General features: G+C 42.2%; 3 protein-coding genes across 3 annotated transcripts; all 3 read right to left on the minus strand.

Annotated features, from left to right (window-relative positions):
• Nucleotides 1-5,886: 5,886 nt before the first annotated feature.
• Nucleotides 5,887-7,365, minus strand: LOC119262031 (histone H1-like). The gene has a single exon (XM_037532841.1). It carries the CDS (start codon nt 7,136-7,138, stop codon nt 6,530-6,532), a length of 609 nt encoding a protein of 202 aa, XP_037388738.1. The 5' UTR covers nt 7,139-7,365; the 3' UTR covers nt 5,887-6,529.
• A 2,931-nt stretch (nt 7,366-10,296) lies between these two features.
• On the minus strand, nt 10,297-11,505 carry LOC119262068 (histone H2B). The gene has a single exon (XM_037533022.1). The coding sequence runs from the start codon at nt 11,106-11,108 to the stop codon at nt 10,734-10,736; it is 375 nt and encodes a 124-aa protein (XP_037388919.1). The 5' UTR covers nt 11,109-11,505; the 3' UTR covers nt 10,297-10,733.
• A 403-nt stretch (nt 11,506-11,908) lies between these two features.
• Nucleotides 11,909-12,308, minus strand: LOC119262082 (histone H4-like). The gene has a single exon (XM_037533067.1). It carries the CDS (start codon nt 12,291-12,293, stop codon nt 11,958-11,960), a length of 336 nt encoding a protein of 111 aa, XP_037388964.1. The 5' UTR covers nt 12,294-12,308; the 3' UTR covers nt 11,909-11,957.
• Between the last annotated feature and the right edge of the window lie 4,205 nt (nt 12,309-16,513).

The following is a 16,513-nucleotide window of genomic DNA, read 5'->3' on the forward strand; positions in this document are numbered from 1 at the left end:
CATGCTGCTCTCTATCCTTTCTCTCATAGCACTGTTGTCAGGTAAGAGAATGTTAATGATTTTTGTTAAATTCCTAACTGTTGCAAAAAATAATGTGTGCAATAAATAAATATATTACATATTTTTCTCTTTAATAATCCATTTTAGGAGACACATCAGCACAGAAAATTGCACCACTTGTAGAAGAACTGCATGTTTCAGAGGGAGATAATGTTACTCTCTCCTGTAACTACAGTACCAGCCCTAATGATGCTCTTCAGTGGTATCGTCAGTTTCCCAGATCCAGACCAGAGTTTCTCCTGTACATTTACTCACATGGGACTTTGAGTGATCCTCTTCCTCCTCGTATGTCTGCTGAAGTTGAAGACAAAAAGCGTGTGGATCTGATCATCTCCTCTGCTGCAGTATCAGATTCTGCACTCTACTACTGCGCCCTGCAGCCCACAGTGACAGGAAACCCAGCTACACTGTACAAAAACTGTTTCATATGTAGACCAATGTTGTTGTCAGGAGGGGGAGCTGTTTGACTTTTTTAATACCCCCAGGTTTTAACGTACACCTTAAATGGAAGACAAACCATCATCTTCCTGACTGCAAAGTAATACTGCTTTTCCACACATTAGCTTCCCAGTGTGTATTCAGGGGTCACATACTAGAACATTCCTAGGACCACATGACATAATAATGCTCACCATTGTGAATCAACTACATTTTGAATGTAACATTCTATTCTGACAAATTTGAAAAAGAAAAAAAAATCTTTAAATATATTGCCTGGAGAAAAAATTCACTTCAAAATTCTCAATTGTTAAATATAATTGACGGAGAACCAGAAAACCTATGGATGAAACTCAAACAGGTCATCAAGGAAGAACCACAGAAAAATGTGGGAAGAATGAAAAGGAGAAATAATTCAAAGTCTGGTGATACAGTGGAGATTGAAAAAAAAGATGAGCAGCTAAAATCAAGAAGGACAAAGATCATTTAAGAGAGTTTACTGTGCATTCCAGAGATCAGCCTGGAAAAACAAGGATGAATACCACATCAACTGTAAATATATTGAAAATGGGAATGAATGTGGAAAAACAAGGATTGTTTTCCAGAGGATACAGCATAAAAAATGAATTTTAGTCATGACTGGGTAGAGAGATGTCAATGGACAAATCATAACAGATGAAACAAAAATTCAAAAAGGATGGATGGCAAGACTTCTACAAAAAAGATGTCAACTGCCAAGACACATTTGTTGATGCTGAGTACACAGAAGAACCTTCACTGTTAGAAGATGAAGTCAGACAGACCCTGAAATCATTGCCAAAGAAAAAAGTTAAAGAAATCAATAACCCTGCTATGTCAGATATATTTAAAGATTCTGAAGAAGATTGGTATGAAGTGCTGACCACACACATCTTCTAAGCCACTTCTCCTTCTGGGTCAAGTGGAGTGCTGGAGCCTATCCCAGCTGTCACTGAGTGAAAGGCAGGATACACCCTGGACATCCATCACAGGGCAGACAGAAATACACATTCACACCAAGGGGCAATTTAGGAGGAAACTGGAGAAAACCCACGCAGACACAGAGAGAACGTGCAAACTCCACACAGAGAGGACCATGGTCACCTGGCTGGGGACTCGAACCCAGGCCGTCCTTGCTGTAGGGTGACAGTACTATCCACCATGCCACCACGCCACCTGTACTGACCAAATTATGCCAAGAAATCTGGAAAAGTTAGAAGAAGATTAGAAGAGGCCAGTTTAAAATTATGCAATGCAGACTAGATCCTTACCTCAAAAGAGAACTGTCAGATGAGCAAGCAGGGTTCAGGAAAGGCAGAAGAACAAAACATAGGTGTATGCTGAACTTTTGACAAAGCCAAGGAGTCAAGAAGGAAGGATGTCAACATCATGACAAGAAAAATATTGATGCCTTTGAACTTTGGTGTTGGTGAAGACTTCTGACAGTACCTTGGGCAGAAAAACAACAACAACAACAACAACAACAAAATTGGGCTTCAACTCATTTGAAGCCCAAACTGAAGCTGTCTTATATTGGACTATACAATTATGACAGAAATAGTATCTAGACAGTCTGGAGGTAATTATATATTAGCATTTGATAACAAGTGCTATTTGAGAGAGTGAAATATTGGTACTGCGTATAAAGGCTATCACTCTGAAAAACCTTCAGGATGTCTACACTGGAAAAATATGAAAAAAAAGTGAAAAACTGAAAAAAAGTGTTCTCCTCAAGACAAAACATAATTGTGAACTAGCTTGAGAGAACTAGCTACACACTTCACATTTATATAATGTAGTCATATCAGTAGCTCAGCAGATTCTGATTAAAAACATGCCACTACTAATTATAAATTCAAAAGGCTCGCAAAGTCATTACCATTAGAAAAAGTGGCATACTGCTCATGCCCTTCATTCTGTATTCAGTCAACATTGTAAAAACACGTAAAATAGCATATAAAAAGTTTAATTGTGGTTTTGGAAAGTAGCAAAGAACATAATTGAGCATATGCAGAGAAAATACCTTTAGACCACAGAGGATTAAATCAAAGCTGTCCAGTCATATCTGCAAAGGGCCAGTATAGTTGCTGGTTTTCATCCCAATCAAGCAGCAGTACACCTGATTCTACTTGTTTAATCAGTTGGTCTCAGTCATTGAAGAACTGATGAGTTGAGCTCCTGCTTTGTTGGCACATTGACAAATGTAGGAGGAGTCTTTACATCCTTGAACAGTAGCATCAAATCTCTCCTCATTATCTGAACACTGGAACCACCATGATGTTTCTGCGCTCTCTGACTGTCTTTATGACTTTACTAGGTATGTGTGGCAAATTTATATTTGAATTAAATGTACATTTTTAAATTCTTTTTAAAATTATTATTATTTTTTTCTCCACAGGCTGCTGTTCTGCACAGTCAATAGCACCACTGGAGAATAACACACAGGTTTATACTCTTGAAGATGAGACAGTTGCTCTCTCCTGCACATATGATGGTGATGTGAAAACTCTGTATTGGTATCATCAGTATCCTGGATCCAGACCAGAGTATTTACTGGTGATTGTTCCAGGATCAAAAGATGAGAGCCATGAACGACTGAAAGCTAAAGTGGATGTAAAAGGAAATAGAGTGGATCTTTTGATCTCTTCTACAACAGTATCAGACTCTGCATTCTACTACTGTGCCATGGAGCCCAGAGTGACAGAAAATCCAGCTCCACTGTACACAAAGTGTTTCATGCAGAGCAGTGTTTTGTCAGGAGGGGGGCTGTTTGCTTTTTTTTTTCATTTCAACCCTCAGCTCATTCAACCCCAGTTTACTTTTTATAACAAACTTTATTAAGGAATATTATTTCAATACAAACACATTTTCTGATACAAAATACAAAATCCACATGCATCAACATTCCTACAGTATTATTTACATTAGAAACATGCAGCACTGATTAAAAATCCAGCAGAGTCCAGGGGAACTTTCTCTTTCCTCGAGTGTCTATTGTCCTCAGTCTTTTGATCTCACACAGTATTTGTTTATAGACAGTTTCTGCAGGTATTTCGCGCTGCTCTATAACCATTTTACAGCGCGTCTTCCAGATCTTACAATTAACAACACAAACGATGAACCAATAAAACACACTTTTGGAAAAAGTTTCATTAAAAATCCCGAACATTACACTTTTAACATTAATGTCCAAATTCAGCCCAATGTGCCGTAATTTCCTCCAGATGTCTGTTGTTCTCGGACAGTGAATGAAAAGATGTTCAATCGTCTCGTCTTCACTACAGTCAGTCATCGGACACGTTCTGGTTGTGATGTAACAGCTCCATTTCACTACACATCTGACGGGTAGCCGGCCAACGGTCACCAGCCACATCACATCTCTGACGTTCTCAGAGAGGAATGTGGATGAGATGTTTTTCACACAAGCTCGTCCTTCGGTGGGAGTTAAATACTTATAATGGAACATTTCTCCATAATCTCTGTCCTGTATGATCTTATAGATCGATTTATTTGGGGAATTCCTCCAATCAATATTTAATTGTTCATATTTCGATATAAAATCACTATAAACTAATTTGAAAGACGGGATGTTTTGTCTCGCCCTGCCTTTTTTTTTCTCCCAAGAAGTTTTATTCCCTATCCACTCCGAGTTTCTGCTCATAGCCTGAGCTACATTTTTACAAAAGGCTATTTTTAATTTTCTCCCCAACTCCACCGCCCCGAGGCCTCCTTTCTCCCAGGGTTTATATAAAAGCTCCCGCTTCGTCACTTCCCTGTTGCTTCCCCAAATAAAACGAACACACATTTTATTTAATCTCATCACACACTTTTCATCTGGAGGAAAAATAGTAGCCAAAAACAACAGTTTAGACAGAATAAACGTCTTAATCACGTGAATCCTGCTCTTATAATTTGAGATTTTCCATTTTCCTAATTCAGTCTGAATTTCCTGTTCTTTTTTCTCCCAATTTGTGTTGCTACACTTCCCGTTTAATATCGCGAGTCCCAGGATTTTAATCTCTTCTTTAACGAGCAAGTTTATCGTGGCTGGATCTCCCTCTCCTATCCACACGGCCTCACTCTTGCTGGTATTTAACCGCGCCCCGGCTACCGCCTCATAAGTGTTAAAATGCTCTCTGATGACGTCTGACTCCACTTGACCTCTAACAAAAACTGTGACGTCATCTGCGTACGCAGAGATTTTCAGTGGCTCTGTGGTTGAGAGTTGGACTCCCTGCAGCCTGGGATCACATTTGATTCTATGCAGCAGGGGACTAATAGCAATCACATACAGAGCGGAGCTTAGCGGACACCCCTGCTTCACTCCTCTGTCAATTTTAAAATCCTTAGTTAAAATCCCGTTTACGTTAATCTGGACTTTTGATTGTTTATATAACAGCTTGATCATATTAATGAACTTCTCCGGGAAACCATAATGTCTTAAAACAGTCCATAAATAATCTCTAGAGAGGAAATCAAAGGCCTTTTTCTGATCTAGTCCAACTATATAAAAGTCCTGATCTCTCTTGGTCGTGATTATGTCTCTAATCGCACACAGATTATCCCACATGTATCTCCCTTTTACTGCACAGGTCTGGCCGAACTCAATGACTTCATTCATGACCCCAGACATTCTGTTTACTATCACTTTAGCCAAGATTTTATAATCTATATTCATCAGGCTTATCTGTCTCCAGTTATCCAAATCACTGCGATCTCCCTTTTTAAAGATTAATGAAATCACACAGTGATAAAAGGAGTCATGTGGAGAGGCGCCTTTGGGGCACATGCATAGCTTCTTTTTTTTGTTGTTAAATTACTTGAGATACTTCAAATTGAGCAAGAGAACAAACGAAAACAAACTTCCGGGCCACAAAGCACTGGACTGAGTAATTGGTGTTTCAACTGTTCAACAAAAGAGACCGCCGGTCTTGCTTTTTATAACAAACTTTATTAAGGAATATTATTTCAATACAAACACATTTTCAGATACAAAATACAAAAACCACATTCATCAACATTCCTACAGTATTATTTACATTAGAAACATGCAGCACTATTAAAAATTCAGCAGAGTCCAGGGGAACTGTCTTGCCTCTTCCACTCATCTTTGACTTCTTTCAATTTCGTCGAATTAAACTGAAATAAAGTTTTCCAGTCTCCAAGCGCGCTTCTTATAGCTAAAGCAGCTGCGTTTCTATTGGCTGAAATGCAACAACCAATCGTTTTAGCGCCGTCAAACTGTAGTACCCGCCTACCGCCCACCGTTTTTGTCCCGTACCCCAAATTCTCCCCCCACCCCTCTCTTTTGTGCTTCCGCCTGTGCGCGAGAGACAGAGAAAACTTATACACGTCCTTGTTTTCCTTTTTAAATAAATTTTATGAAATAATCCAAATACATAATCAATACAAAATCACATGAATGCAAATTTATACACTTGTTTTCCCGCCTCATTCCCGCTCTAATCCTAATCCATGTCACTGCAAATGGCAGCTTGGTACTTTCAGTATTGATCACAATTTACAGAACACTGTGAATTTATCACCATTTCCCCTGTGCAATATAATCAACGCTCCGTGTACAATATTTAAAAATCCCTCTACAGAGTAAATGTTAAATATTCTTGAGCTTCTATTGAAATAGTTTATATAGTAACTCCTCACCGTCCCATGTGTGATATAAACCAGTGCCTCGTGCAATATTCCATGTGAATTTCAGAAAAATATATAGTTACAAAGTAAATATATAAATTATATTGTCTACACATTAGCAAGTAAAAACCCTTAAATACTCAGTTAATTAACTCGCTTGTTAATTCTCTTTCACTCGAGTGCCTCGCTGCCCGTTCGCTGCTGTAACAGGGAGAATTTCCCCGCTGTGGGATTATTTTATTAAGAAATAATGATTTTGTGCAGGGTGAAAGAAAACCGAGCTCCTTGAGTGGAAATGTGGGGCTCTTAAAAGAGCCGTTTTTGAGGGGGGATTACGGGACACGAAGGTAAAACGGCGAGTTTACTTCTTCTTGGGGGCCTTTTTCGCCGCCTTGGGCTTGGCAGCTTTGGGTTTGACCGCCTTCGCTTTCTTCGGGCTCTTGACCGCCTTCTTCGGTGCCGCGGGCTTCTTCGCTTTCTTGGGAGACTTGGCGACTTTCTTGGCGGCCGCCGGCTTCTTGGCTTTCTTCGGCGATTTCTTAGCGGCCGCGGGCTTCTTCACTGCTACCTTCTTGGGCTTCTTAGCAGCGGCGGGCTTTTTGGCGGCCGCCTTCTTGGCTTTTGGCGCCGCTTTCTTTGCCGGCTTCTTCTTGGGCTCGGCTTGTTTCTTGTTAAGCTTGAAGGAACCCGAGGCGCCGGTGCCTTTGGTCTGCACCAGAGTGCCCTTCGTCACGAGGCTCTTGACGGCGATCTTGACGCGGGACTTGTTCTTGTCCACGTCGTAGCCGCCGGCAGCCAGAGCTTTCTTGAGGGCGGCGAGAGATACGCCGCTCCTCTCCTTAGACTGCGAAACAGCCTTGACGATGAGTTCGCCGACGCTGGGGCCGGCTTTCTTGGGCGGGGCGGCGCGCTTCTTCTTGAGGGCTTTGGCCGGCGCGGCGGCGGCTGGAGCGGGAGCGGCTTCTGCCATCGTTCTGCTTTTGCTGCGAGGGGAGCGAGAATGAGCGGAGCTGCGCTGTTCAGAGGAACCTCCCTCTCAGGCGACGGGCCGCCCCTTAAAAGGCACACGAGAACGGTGTAGACTCAACCTGGCGGGCGCTGTGCAGCCGTGCCTCAGTGACGCGCTCGCACTTGTGTTTTCTCGTGATATTTATCGGGTAAAATAAGAGCGAATGCGCCGATTGTTGAGCGCCCAACGGCTCAGTCCTCTAGAAGAGGTTCTGTCGTGTGTCCCGAGTCCGGGAATGAGCGCGCAGCGACGCCTCGTTTCGCAGGGCGCGCTCAAAAAGGCGCCGCGCGGTCGCCACTCCGAACGAGATGCAGCGCTTTTGGCGCGATAATCGGTGGAAAATGGTAGTAAACGGCGACGTGAGCCTTCGGACAGCTCGACGACTCATTCGGGGAGAGCCTCGGCGAGGGCGCGGAAGAAAAACGAGCGGTCAAGCGCCCCGTTTATCAAGGGTAAAACGAGCTTTCTTGGAGCGAGTAAAACACACGCGTAAGCAAGCGGGCGCCGTGGGCAGAGCTCCTCTCTGCTGATGTGCTGGTGTATAAAGCGCTATATATAAACTTTGACTTCACCAGTGGTAAATAAACCCCAAGCTCCTTCTCACCCTAATTAACTTTATTCTAATTTCTCCCTCACCTTAGTGGGAAGTAACCATGAACTTCTTATAATCTTACTAGAAATAAACCTCACTCTTCTCTGATCCTAACTTGATTTAGTCTGAACTCATCATCAACCTTGTGGGAACTAGCAGTGAAATACTCAGACTACATCATAAGCCTAAGGCCCAGCTCCATACCAGCTTTTAATCACTCTTCTCACAAGCCTGACGACTTCCAACATCTCCCTTCACTCACTATAATTTCACCATAAGCATGAGCTCTGGCCCAAAAAAACTCCTATGGCTCGCTCCAACTACATAATAGTCCCATGTCTTAGCTTCTGTCATGCTTTTGATTACTTTGACCTCAGCAACAATCAAAGTTCTTGAACTAAATATATTTTCACTTCACCATAAACCTAAAGCCTCGCTCTATATCTGCTATGGCTTTAACTGCATGATGAGCCTGAGGCCTGGCTGTAAGTCTGATTTGGCCTACTCTATGACATGGACTCAAAGCTGAGCTCTGCACCTGATTTTAGTTCTCTCATTTTATCAGAAGTCTGATACATCTCAGTTCACTGACTCCATCACAAGCCTGATGCCCTGCCCTAAGCTTACTTTGACGTTCTTTAACTGGAGCTACTGTTACTCATCTAACTTTACTATAAGCCCAGGGCCTAAAGCCGAGCTCTAAACCCACCATCAGTCCCTCTCTATACAGCGTAAGCCTGTGGCCTAGCAGGAAAGATCATATTACTCACTGTCTTCTTTGGAAGTCAAAGGCCTTGCCCTACACTGACTTTCATGATCTCGGAGTTCAGGGCTATAGCAGCTGTTACTCTGACTACTGTATAAACCTGAGGCTGTCGGGACCCAGAGCTCCCTGTCCTCCGCTCCGAAGTCCCAGATGATGTGGAAATTTACTAATTAAATAAAGTTACATCAAAGTTTTAGTTTTACTTTAACCTGTTTTCTCATTTAGAAAGAGTAGCAAATTAAAAGAATTGAATAAACATTCTTGCAAAAGTTCAAGAAAAGTGAAGAATCACTCTTTACAAAAAAGTCAAAAAAAGTATTTTCTTAATGTCCCTGGACCCAATTTCTAATTCCCAATGTGTCTTGTTTTCCGGAGAAATCTGGTAACCCTTATTTCTCACCCAACTCAAGATGTTTTTTTTAATTAATTTTCTCTGCCTTGTTTTATCAGGTCTCCCTATCCTCCCTGTGTCCGTTGTTTGAAACACTTTCTTATTAAATTGGCTCAAAGACCAGTTCTTACCAACCCTTATCAGCTAGCCTTCCTATTCCCAGCTAACTTCTACTGTAAAAGCAGTGTTTCTCACTCTTTCTGACCTGCCAGGTGATTTTTCCTACCACAATGGCTCCTTTCATTCCCATACCCTGCTTTGTGTCTGGAGTTCATGCTATTCTATATATGGAAATATTGGGCCTGCTTTTCCGGTCTCTGTCTGCCTGCCTCAGTTAAATGCTTATAGGCCTGTCTGTCTCAGTTTTAGTGTTTATAACCATTTTTAATATTTTCCAAGCTAATGATCGTTACAAAATTTTAGTAATTTGGGTTCAAGGACATTTTCTTCAAAAACTCCAACAGGCCTAGCCATAAGTATGTAAGCTTAATGGCACGTCTTGCACCTACTTTTGCTTTATGTTCTTGCTTTAACCGACCTGTACTCCCTGACACCTTATCATCAGCCTAAGGCAGGGGTGTGCAGTCTTATTCACAAAAGTTCGGCGTGGCTGCAGGTTTTCACTCCAAACAAGCTGCAGCACAGCTGACTTCACTTATTTAATTAGTTGGTCTCAGTCTTGGAGTGAAAACCTGCAGCCATACCAGCCCTTTGAGGATAAGACTGGACACCCTGGCGTAAGGGCTGCTTTCATTTCCTCTAACAGCTTTGTGCATATCTATATTCTTTGATGTAAATAATGCTGTATGTTGCACTTCTGGTTAGATGCTGACTGCATTTCATTGGCTCTGCACCTGTAACTGCACAATGACAAAGCTGGATCTAATCTAATCGGAGCCTAACGCCTGTCTCTGCATCACAGCCCTAAGACTTAGACTGTAACAGACTTTAACTAACTCCCATTTCATCAGACGTCTCTGGCCCGGCTGTAAACTCTTTATCCTCAGTCTAACTTCAATATGACTGCCCTAAACGCAGTTATACTCACTCAACGCCCCTTTACTTGGACTAAATACAGCAGAAGCCTGGGGCCTTGCTACACACCTGTTCATACTTCCTGAGCCTAAATCCTAAATCCAAACTTATCATTGCTTTAGTCCTAAAGGCCTTAATTCTGCTCTTCACACTCCACACAGTATTCCAGCTATTCTCTGGCCCAGCACACCTGATCCAGTTCATAATCACTTACAAGGAAATGTTTGAGGTGGAAAAAACAAAAAAAGACATTTTAGCAATGAGCAGCGATAAGAAACACTTTAAACTCACCAGCCTAAAAACTGGATGTACAGGATGAGTCAAAAGTCACAGGACAGGTTTTACTATATTGTATTATTGATTTTGTGACAGCACAAAAAATAAAATCAAACTTAGTGTAGCCTTTATTTTATTAATGCAGTTTGAGTTCATCTCTCTCTCTCACACAGTGTGAAAGCAAAAAAGGAGCTCACCAGGCCGCACATTTAAACCGTGTTACTACATTCAAATATACCATTATTTTAAACTACAAAAACCCGAATGACGCGTGTTACATTTATTATTGTATATATGAGGCAGAGAGCGCCATTTCACCAACACCCATTACCCAAACAGAGAAACTACGTGTAAAGAAGCTGCGCAGGAAAACGCAAACTAAGTTTCATCAGACACATCCCCGCTTTCATTCTCAGAAACAGAGAAAAGCTCTTAAAGCGAAACCGTGGGTGGCTCTTAAAAGAGCCGTTGGGTTTGATGAAGTCCGGGTCACTTCTTACTTGGAGCTGGTGTACTTGGTGACGGCCTTGGTGCCCTCGGACACGGCGTGCTTGGCCAGCTCGCCGGGAAGAAGCAGGCGCACGGCGGTCTGGATCTCCCTGGACGTGATGGTGGAGCGTTTGTTGTAATGAGCCAGACGGGACGACTCACCGGCGATGCGCTCGAAGATGTCGTTGACGAACGAGTTCATGATACCCATCGCCTTGGACGAAATGCCGGTGTCGGGGTGGACCTGCTTCAGCACTTTGTATACGTAGATGGCGTAGCTCTCCTTCCTGGACTTTCTGCGCTTCTTTCCTCCCTTGCCGGCCGTCTTGGTCACGGCTTTCTTAGATCCCTTCTTCGGGGCGGACTTGGCAGGTTCAGGCATGACTCTCCTCTTCGAGTGAGACTGAAGAATGAGGAGAAGCGCCCGGCACCGGCTTATTTACACTGCGATATTCCAATAGATCAGGCTCCGCCTTCACAGTGCTGTCAAACGGTCATTGGACGATGAACAACGGCTCGCTTGGCGGACAACCCCCAGCTCTCCTTCACCCCACTCTCCTCCTCCTAGCTAAAGACTGTCTTTGTTCTCTTTCCCGCGCATTCCGATCTACTGGGTGTCCTGCACAGCACATCTGAACAAATTTATTCAAAATATTTCTTTTTATTGCTCTTTCATAAAATGGCGTCACATTTCTAAACACCTTTGAAAGGTTTTGAGTTTTTGGCATTTTTAAATAATAATTGTGTATTTTGGATCTCAAAATGCTGTTTTACTAAAAAAAAAAAAAATTCAAATAAATAGTTCAAGTCATTCTGTATTACAGAGTTAATGAGATCCAAGTAACACATTTGAGTTCATTTCAAAGGAAATTGAACGGATGTACCGGGTTCTGGTGGAGAACCGCGCTGCGTTTGACCGTTTCAACTGTAAAAGGTAGAAATCGTGAAGCTGTGACGATGAACAATAACGGCTTTACTAACTAAACAACTCCAACAGCGTTTTCTGAAACCTACAGTAGCTCACCACACACAACATATACAATGTTCCTCTTCCTCTGTTGTTCTGGTATTAAAGTAAGATCACTACTAATTTCCTCCCAACGTTGAATTTAAATGGACCAAACTGAAATTCCCATTTCTACTGAACGGGTCATAAGGAGCAGCTCTTCTGGTGGGAGTGTGGGGGGCTCTTAAAAGAGCCGTTGGGTTTCTGGTTGTTCGAGTCGAGCGTTTAACCTCCGAAGCCGTACAGGGTTCGTCCCTGACGCTTCAGGGCGTAAACCACGTCCATGGCGGTGACGGTCTTCCTCTTGGCGTGCTCGGTGTAGGTGACGGCGTCCCTGATCACGTTCTCCAGGAACACTTTGAGAACGCCGCGAGTCTCTTCGTAGATCAGACCAGAGATACGCTTCACACCGCCACGGCGAGCCAGACGGCGGATAGCCGGCTTGGTGATGCCCTGGATGTTATCGCGGAGCACTTTGCGGTGACGCTTAGCGCCTCCTTTACCAAGACCTTTCCCGCCCTTTCTTTTTTTTTTTTTTTTTTTTTTTTTTCGTCCAGACATTTTCACTGATTTTCCTCCAAGTCGAAACTCAAAGTTTGAATAACGTAGCTGTGCTGAACGCACCTTTTTATGCTCCTCTACAGGACCTAGTTGAAACCAAAGGACCCGGAGGCGGAGCTACACGCCACAGACACTACAGAGAAACACACAAAGCAAAAACAATCAGTATCACTATCACCACTGTCATTATTAGTATTTCACAGCCTTACAAATCTGATGCATTTGTTAAGACGACCTTGTGGCACATGCCAGACTGCCAGGAGGAAGAAACACTAGAGCTGTTACCATGCTCGATAGGTGTGGGATAAAGTGAGAGTTATGGGACTTGGAATGAAATTAATATGAAATCTATTTTTATGGGATCTTTAAAGAAAATATGACTAAAAACAAACATGATTTTTTGTGGATGGCTCTTTGTGTTGTAAAGTCTAAACTTTGACTATCGACCAGCAGTTTGTTTCAAGTGAAACTGTTTTTAAAAGCATAGAAACTGAAGGCAAAATACTGAAGACAATGAACACGTTGGTTAAGGACACAGACATGCGGGACTCTCTTACTTTGTAGACAAGATTTAACAAAACAAAAAACAAGTTTATGTAAATTTTGTGGTTTTCTATGCTGTTCTGTTATTTTTCTGTAGTTTGATGAAATTTAAACCAAGTTAAAAAAAAAAAAAAAAAAAGCCAGCTGATGATCTTCTGGGCTGTGTTCATGAACCCCATGCAGTGCTCTCCTCTCTACCACTGAGCAGCTGCTGGACCACGTTGAGATGCAGTATGTCAGCACACTCTCGATGGTGGCGTGGTAGGAGGACACCAGCAGCTTCTCCTGAAGGTCGATTTTCCTGAGACTTCTCAGGAAGTAGAATCTCTGCTGCGCCTTCTTGACCACTGCCATGGTGTTGGTGGTTCAGGAGAGAACTTCAGAAATAACAGAGAAAAAAAACAATAAAAAATAAATAAATAACAAGAATAATAATTAAAAAAAAGAAAAGGTTTGCTCAGGATGCAGTAACAGTGTTGGGGTAAGCTCCTCTTATACTGTAGATGATTCAGGTGACCTTTTAAATCCATACAGTGACTCAGAAAAGCTGATTTTAGGGGATTTTACTCTGCATTTCTCTCAGGCAACTCTGAGGATTACAAAAGGTCCAGATATGTACACCCCCAGCACAGACTCTTCACACTCCTACCTTCAGGCAGACACTACAGGAGTGTGAAGTCCAGGACGACAAGACTGACCAACAGCTTCTATTCACAGGCCATCAGGCTGGTGAACACCTCACTCACTGCCTCTTCCGTCCTCCCGGTCTGAACTGATTTAACCTCACACTCCTTACCTACACTGCACTGCTGCTGTTAGAACAACACTGTTTACATCCATTACTGCACAGAACAACATTGTTTACTGTTTACTGATGCACTTTATGAACAGCTGCTCTACATATTTGCACATATGCACGTGTAACTAATTTTATTTCAACTTTCATACTGTATATTTGGTGAATGGAGGAACAGCAGTTAAAAGTAAAAATGTAATCTTAAGAGAATAAAAAGAAAATATAAGAATAACTCTAAAAACAGTAAAGAATTTCATTGTACAGTGTAACTGCCTGTTCTGCTGTGCATATGACAATAAAACTCTGGAATCTTGAACTGGTTAACTAACACATCTGATCCCATGAAGGAAGTGAGTAGGAATCTGTCTCTAACAGAACTCATTACAGAACCAACAAAACCGAATTTAATTGACCCACCAAGTCAACAATCCAATCACATGCAATAGAAACACTACCATAATAAAGTCAGGCTCTCGGATAGAGGTTAGAAGACCTTAAAAACATCAGGATCAGACACAGATCAGATCCCTTGTTCAGCTCTGAAAGATCTTCCTTGATCAATACTAGCAACAAATCATGGAGCCTCACTAGAAGAAACGGTGACGGAGACCGACGGTCACTATCAGACAGCTGAGGAATAAACGACGCTATGACCTCAGCAAAAAAGTCAATGGTCTTACCCGGAATCTACTTTCACTTCATGCAAATTCCGGCCTAACTTTAGATCTAAAATCACTCATTTTAAGCTCATGCTGGTGTCACAGTTTGCCAAACTAGCCGTACAGCTTAAAGTCTAGTTCTGTACCTGATTTTAATTGTCCAGCTTCATCTGAAGTCTAATGGGGTGCTATAGTTCACCCTTCACTCACTGTTACTCCATCACAAGCCTGATGCCCTGCCCTAAGCTTACCTTCACATTATATAACTGGAGCTACTGTTACTCACTCTAACTTTACCACAAGCGTAGGCCCTAAAGCCGAGCTCTAAACCCACCATCACTCTCTTTATATACACTATAAGCCTGAGGCCTCCTTTCACTTTAACCTCCATCATCATAAGCCAAAAAAAAATAAAAAATCAAATCTCCTTTTATTCGTGCTGTCTACATCAGGAGTTCTACACCTAACTAGAAACCTACTTATTAACATGCTTTCATTCACTTTCACCTCATCATAAGCCTGGAGCCTAGATATGAGTCTATAGACGCCCACTGTAAACACTTCCAAAGCTTGAAGCCAAGTCCCATACCTCCTACTGCTTCATCTAACTTCCTCATGAGCCCAGGGCCTAGCTCTAAATCTACTCTACATACACTCCAACTACTATATAGCAGCTTCATCACCTGCCTAAAGCCCAGCCCTGTACCCATCATTACTTTTGCTTGATCTAACCATGTTATAAGCTTAAAGCATAGCTTTGAACACAATACTATTAACTTTAACCTCATTATATATCGGAGGCCTCGCTGTAAACTCACTTTTACCTCCTCTAACTTCATAACACATCTCGAGATTCAACAGTTTTATATTCTCTTATCATGCTTATGATAAAGCTATGCTGAGAAAGTAAATGTCTTGCTATGTTCCTCTTCTCATTCACATTAGCTACCATAGAAGCCCAAGGCCTAGCTATTAACTGACTATTCACCACCTTTAACTTCCACTGTAGGATTATAGTAAACACAGACATCTCCAATTAGTCTCATGATCTAGTTAGGCTGAATGGAAGGAACTACATAGTAAGACATTGCGCTGGTAAGGAATCGCGAGTCAGCAAAAGTAGCCTCACAGCTAAACCTCAGACTTCAACATTTCACTGCATTAAGGCCTGGGGCTCAGGAATAATCCACTCTTTGCTTCCTCTAACATTGTCATGAGCATACGGCCTCGGCCTGTACCTACTTTTAATTTCTCATCAGAACCTCATCATTGGCTTAATGGCTTGTTTTCTACCTCCGTTCCTTAATGCTAGCTACATCAGGAACCTGAGCATAAGCCTGGGGCCTAGTTGGAAGCCCATTTTTGCTGACTCTGACTCCATCATGAGCCTGTGTCCTAACTCTAATCTCATTTCTACTTCATCTCACCTCATCATGTCCCTATGGTCTCGCTCTAACTACACAGTAAGCCTACGGTTTAGCCCTGCATCTATTACTACACACTATAACCACAGTAGAAGCCTGAGGCCGAGCTATAAGCCTCACTCTAACTTCATCAGGTGCCTAAGGTGTAGCCTTAAACCTACTTGTACCCTCTGTGACTTTACCATTAACCTGAGGACTACATGTAAATATAAATATGCTCACTCTTACTTCATCATGAGTCTGACCATTAGCTTTCTCACACAAAGGCCATCATTAGTCTGAGGCCCAGCTCGACATCAACCTTCACTTAGTGTGAACTACTTCTGCTTCCTCGAACATCCTCCTAACCTGCCTGTACTCACTGGCACTTTATCATTAGCCTGAGGACTAATTTCATCTCTGACTTCAGCATTAGCCTAACTCCTGGGTCAATATCACAGAGCTAAAGCTTCACTTCTGTCCTACTTTTACTATTATCATTCCATCACACGTCTCTGGCATAGCTGTAAACTCACATTCAAGGCTGTGTCCTAAATGCAGTTTCACTCACTGATAAATTTACACAATTCATCACAAACCTACAGTCTACCTGTGAACACACTTTATGGTAATACCAGAGAAGCCTGGTTACACACCTGTTCATAGTGCCTGGAGCGTCATCAATAGTCTCAAGTTTAACTCCAAATGTATGTTTACTCATTCTAACATCTAAATCCATGCTTCAGTCCTCCAGCCTTCCTCAGATTACTGCATTCTGCTTTTGACAACACGCCACACTACACAGTATTCCAACTATTC

Source organism: Pygocentrus nattereri, chromosome 2 (genome assembly GCF_015220715.1).
Source record: "Pygocentrus nattereri isolate fPygNat1 chromosome 2, fPygNat1.pri, whole genome shotgun sequence".
In the NCBI taxonomy this organism is placed as follows: Eukaryota; Metazoa; Chordata; class Actinopteri; order Characiformes; family Serrasalmidae; genus Pygocentrus; species Pygocentrus nattereri.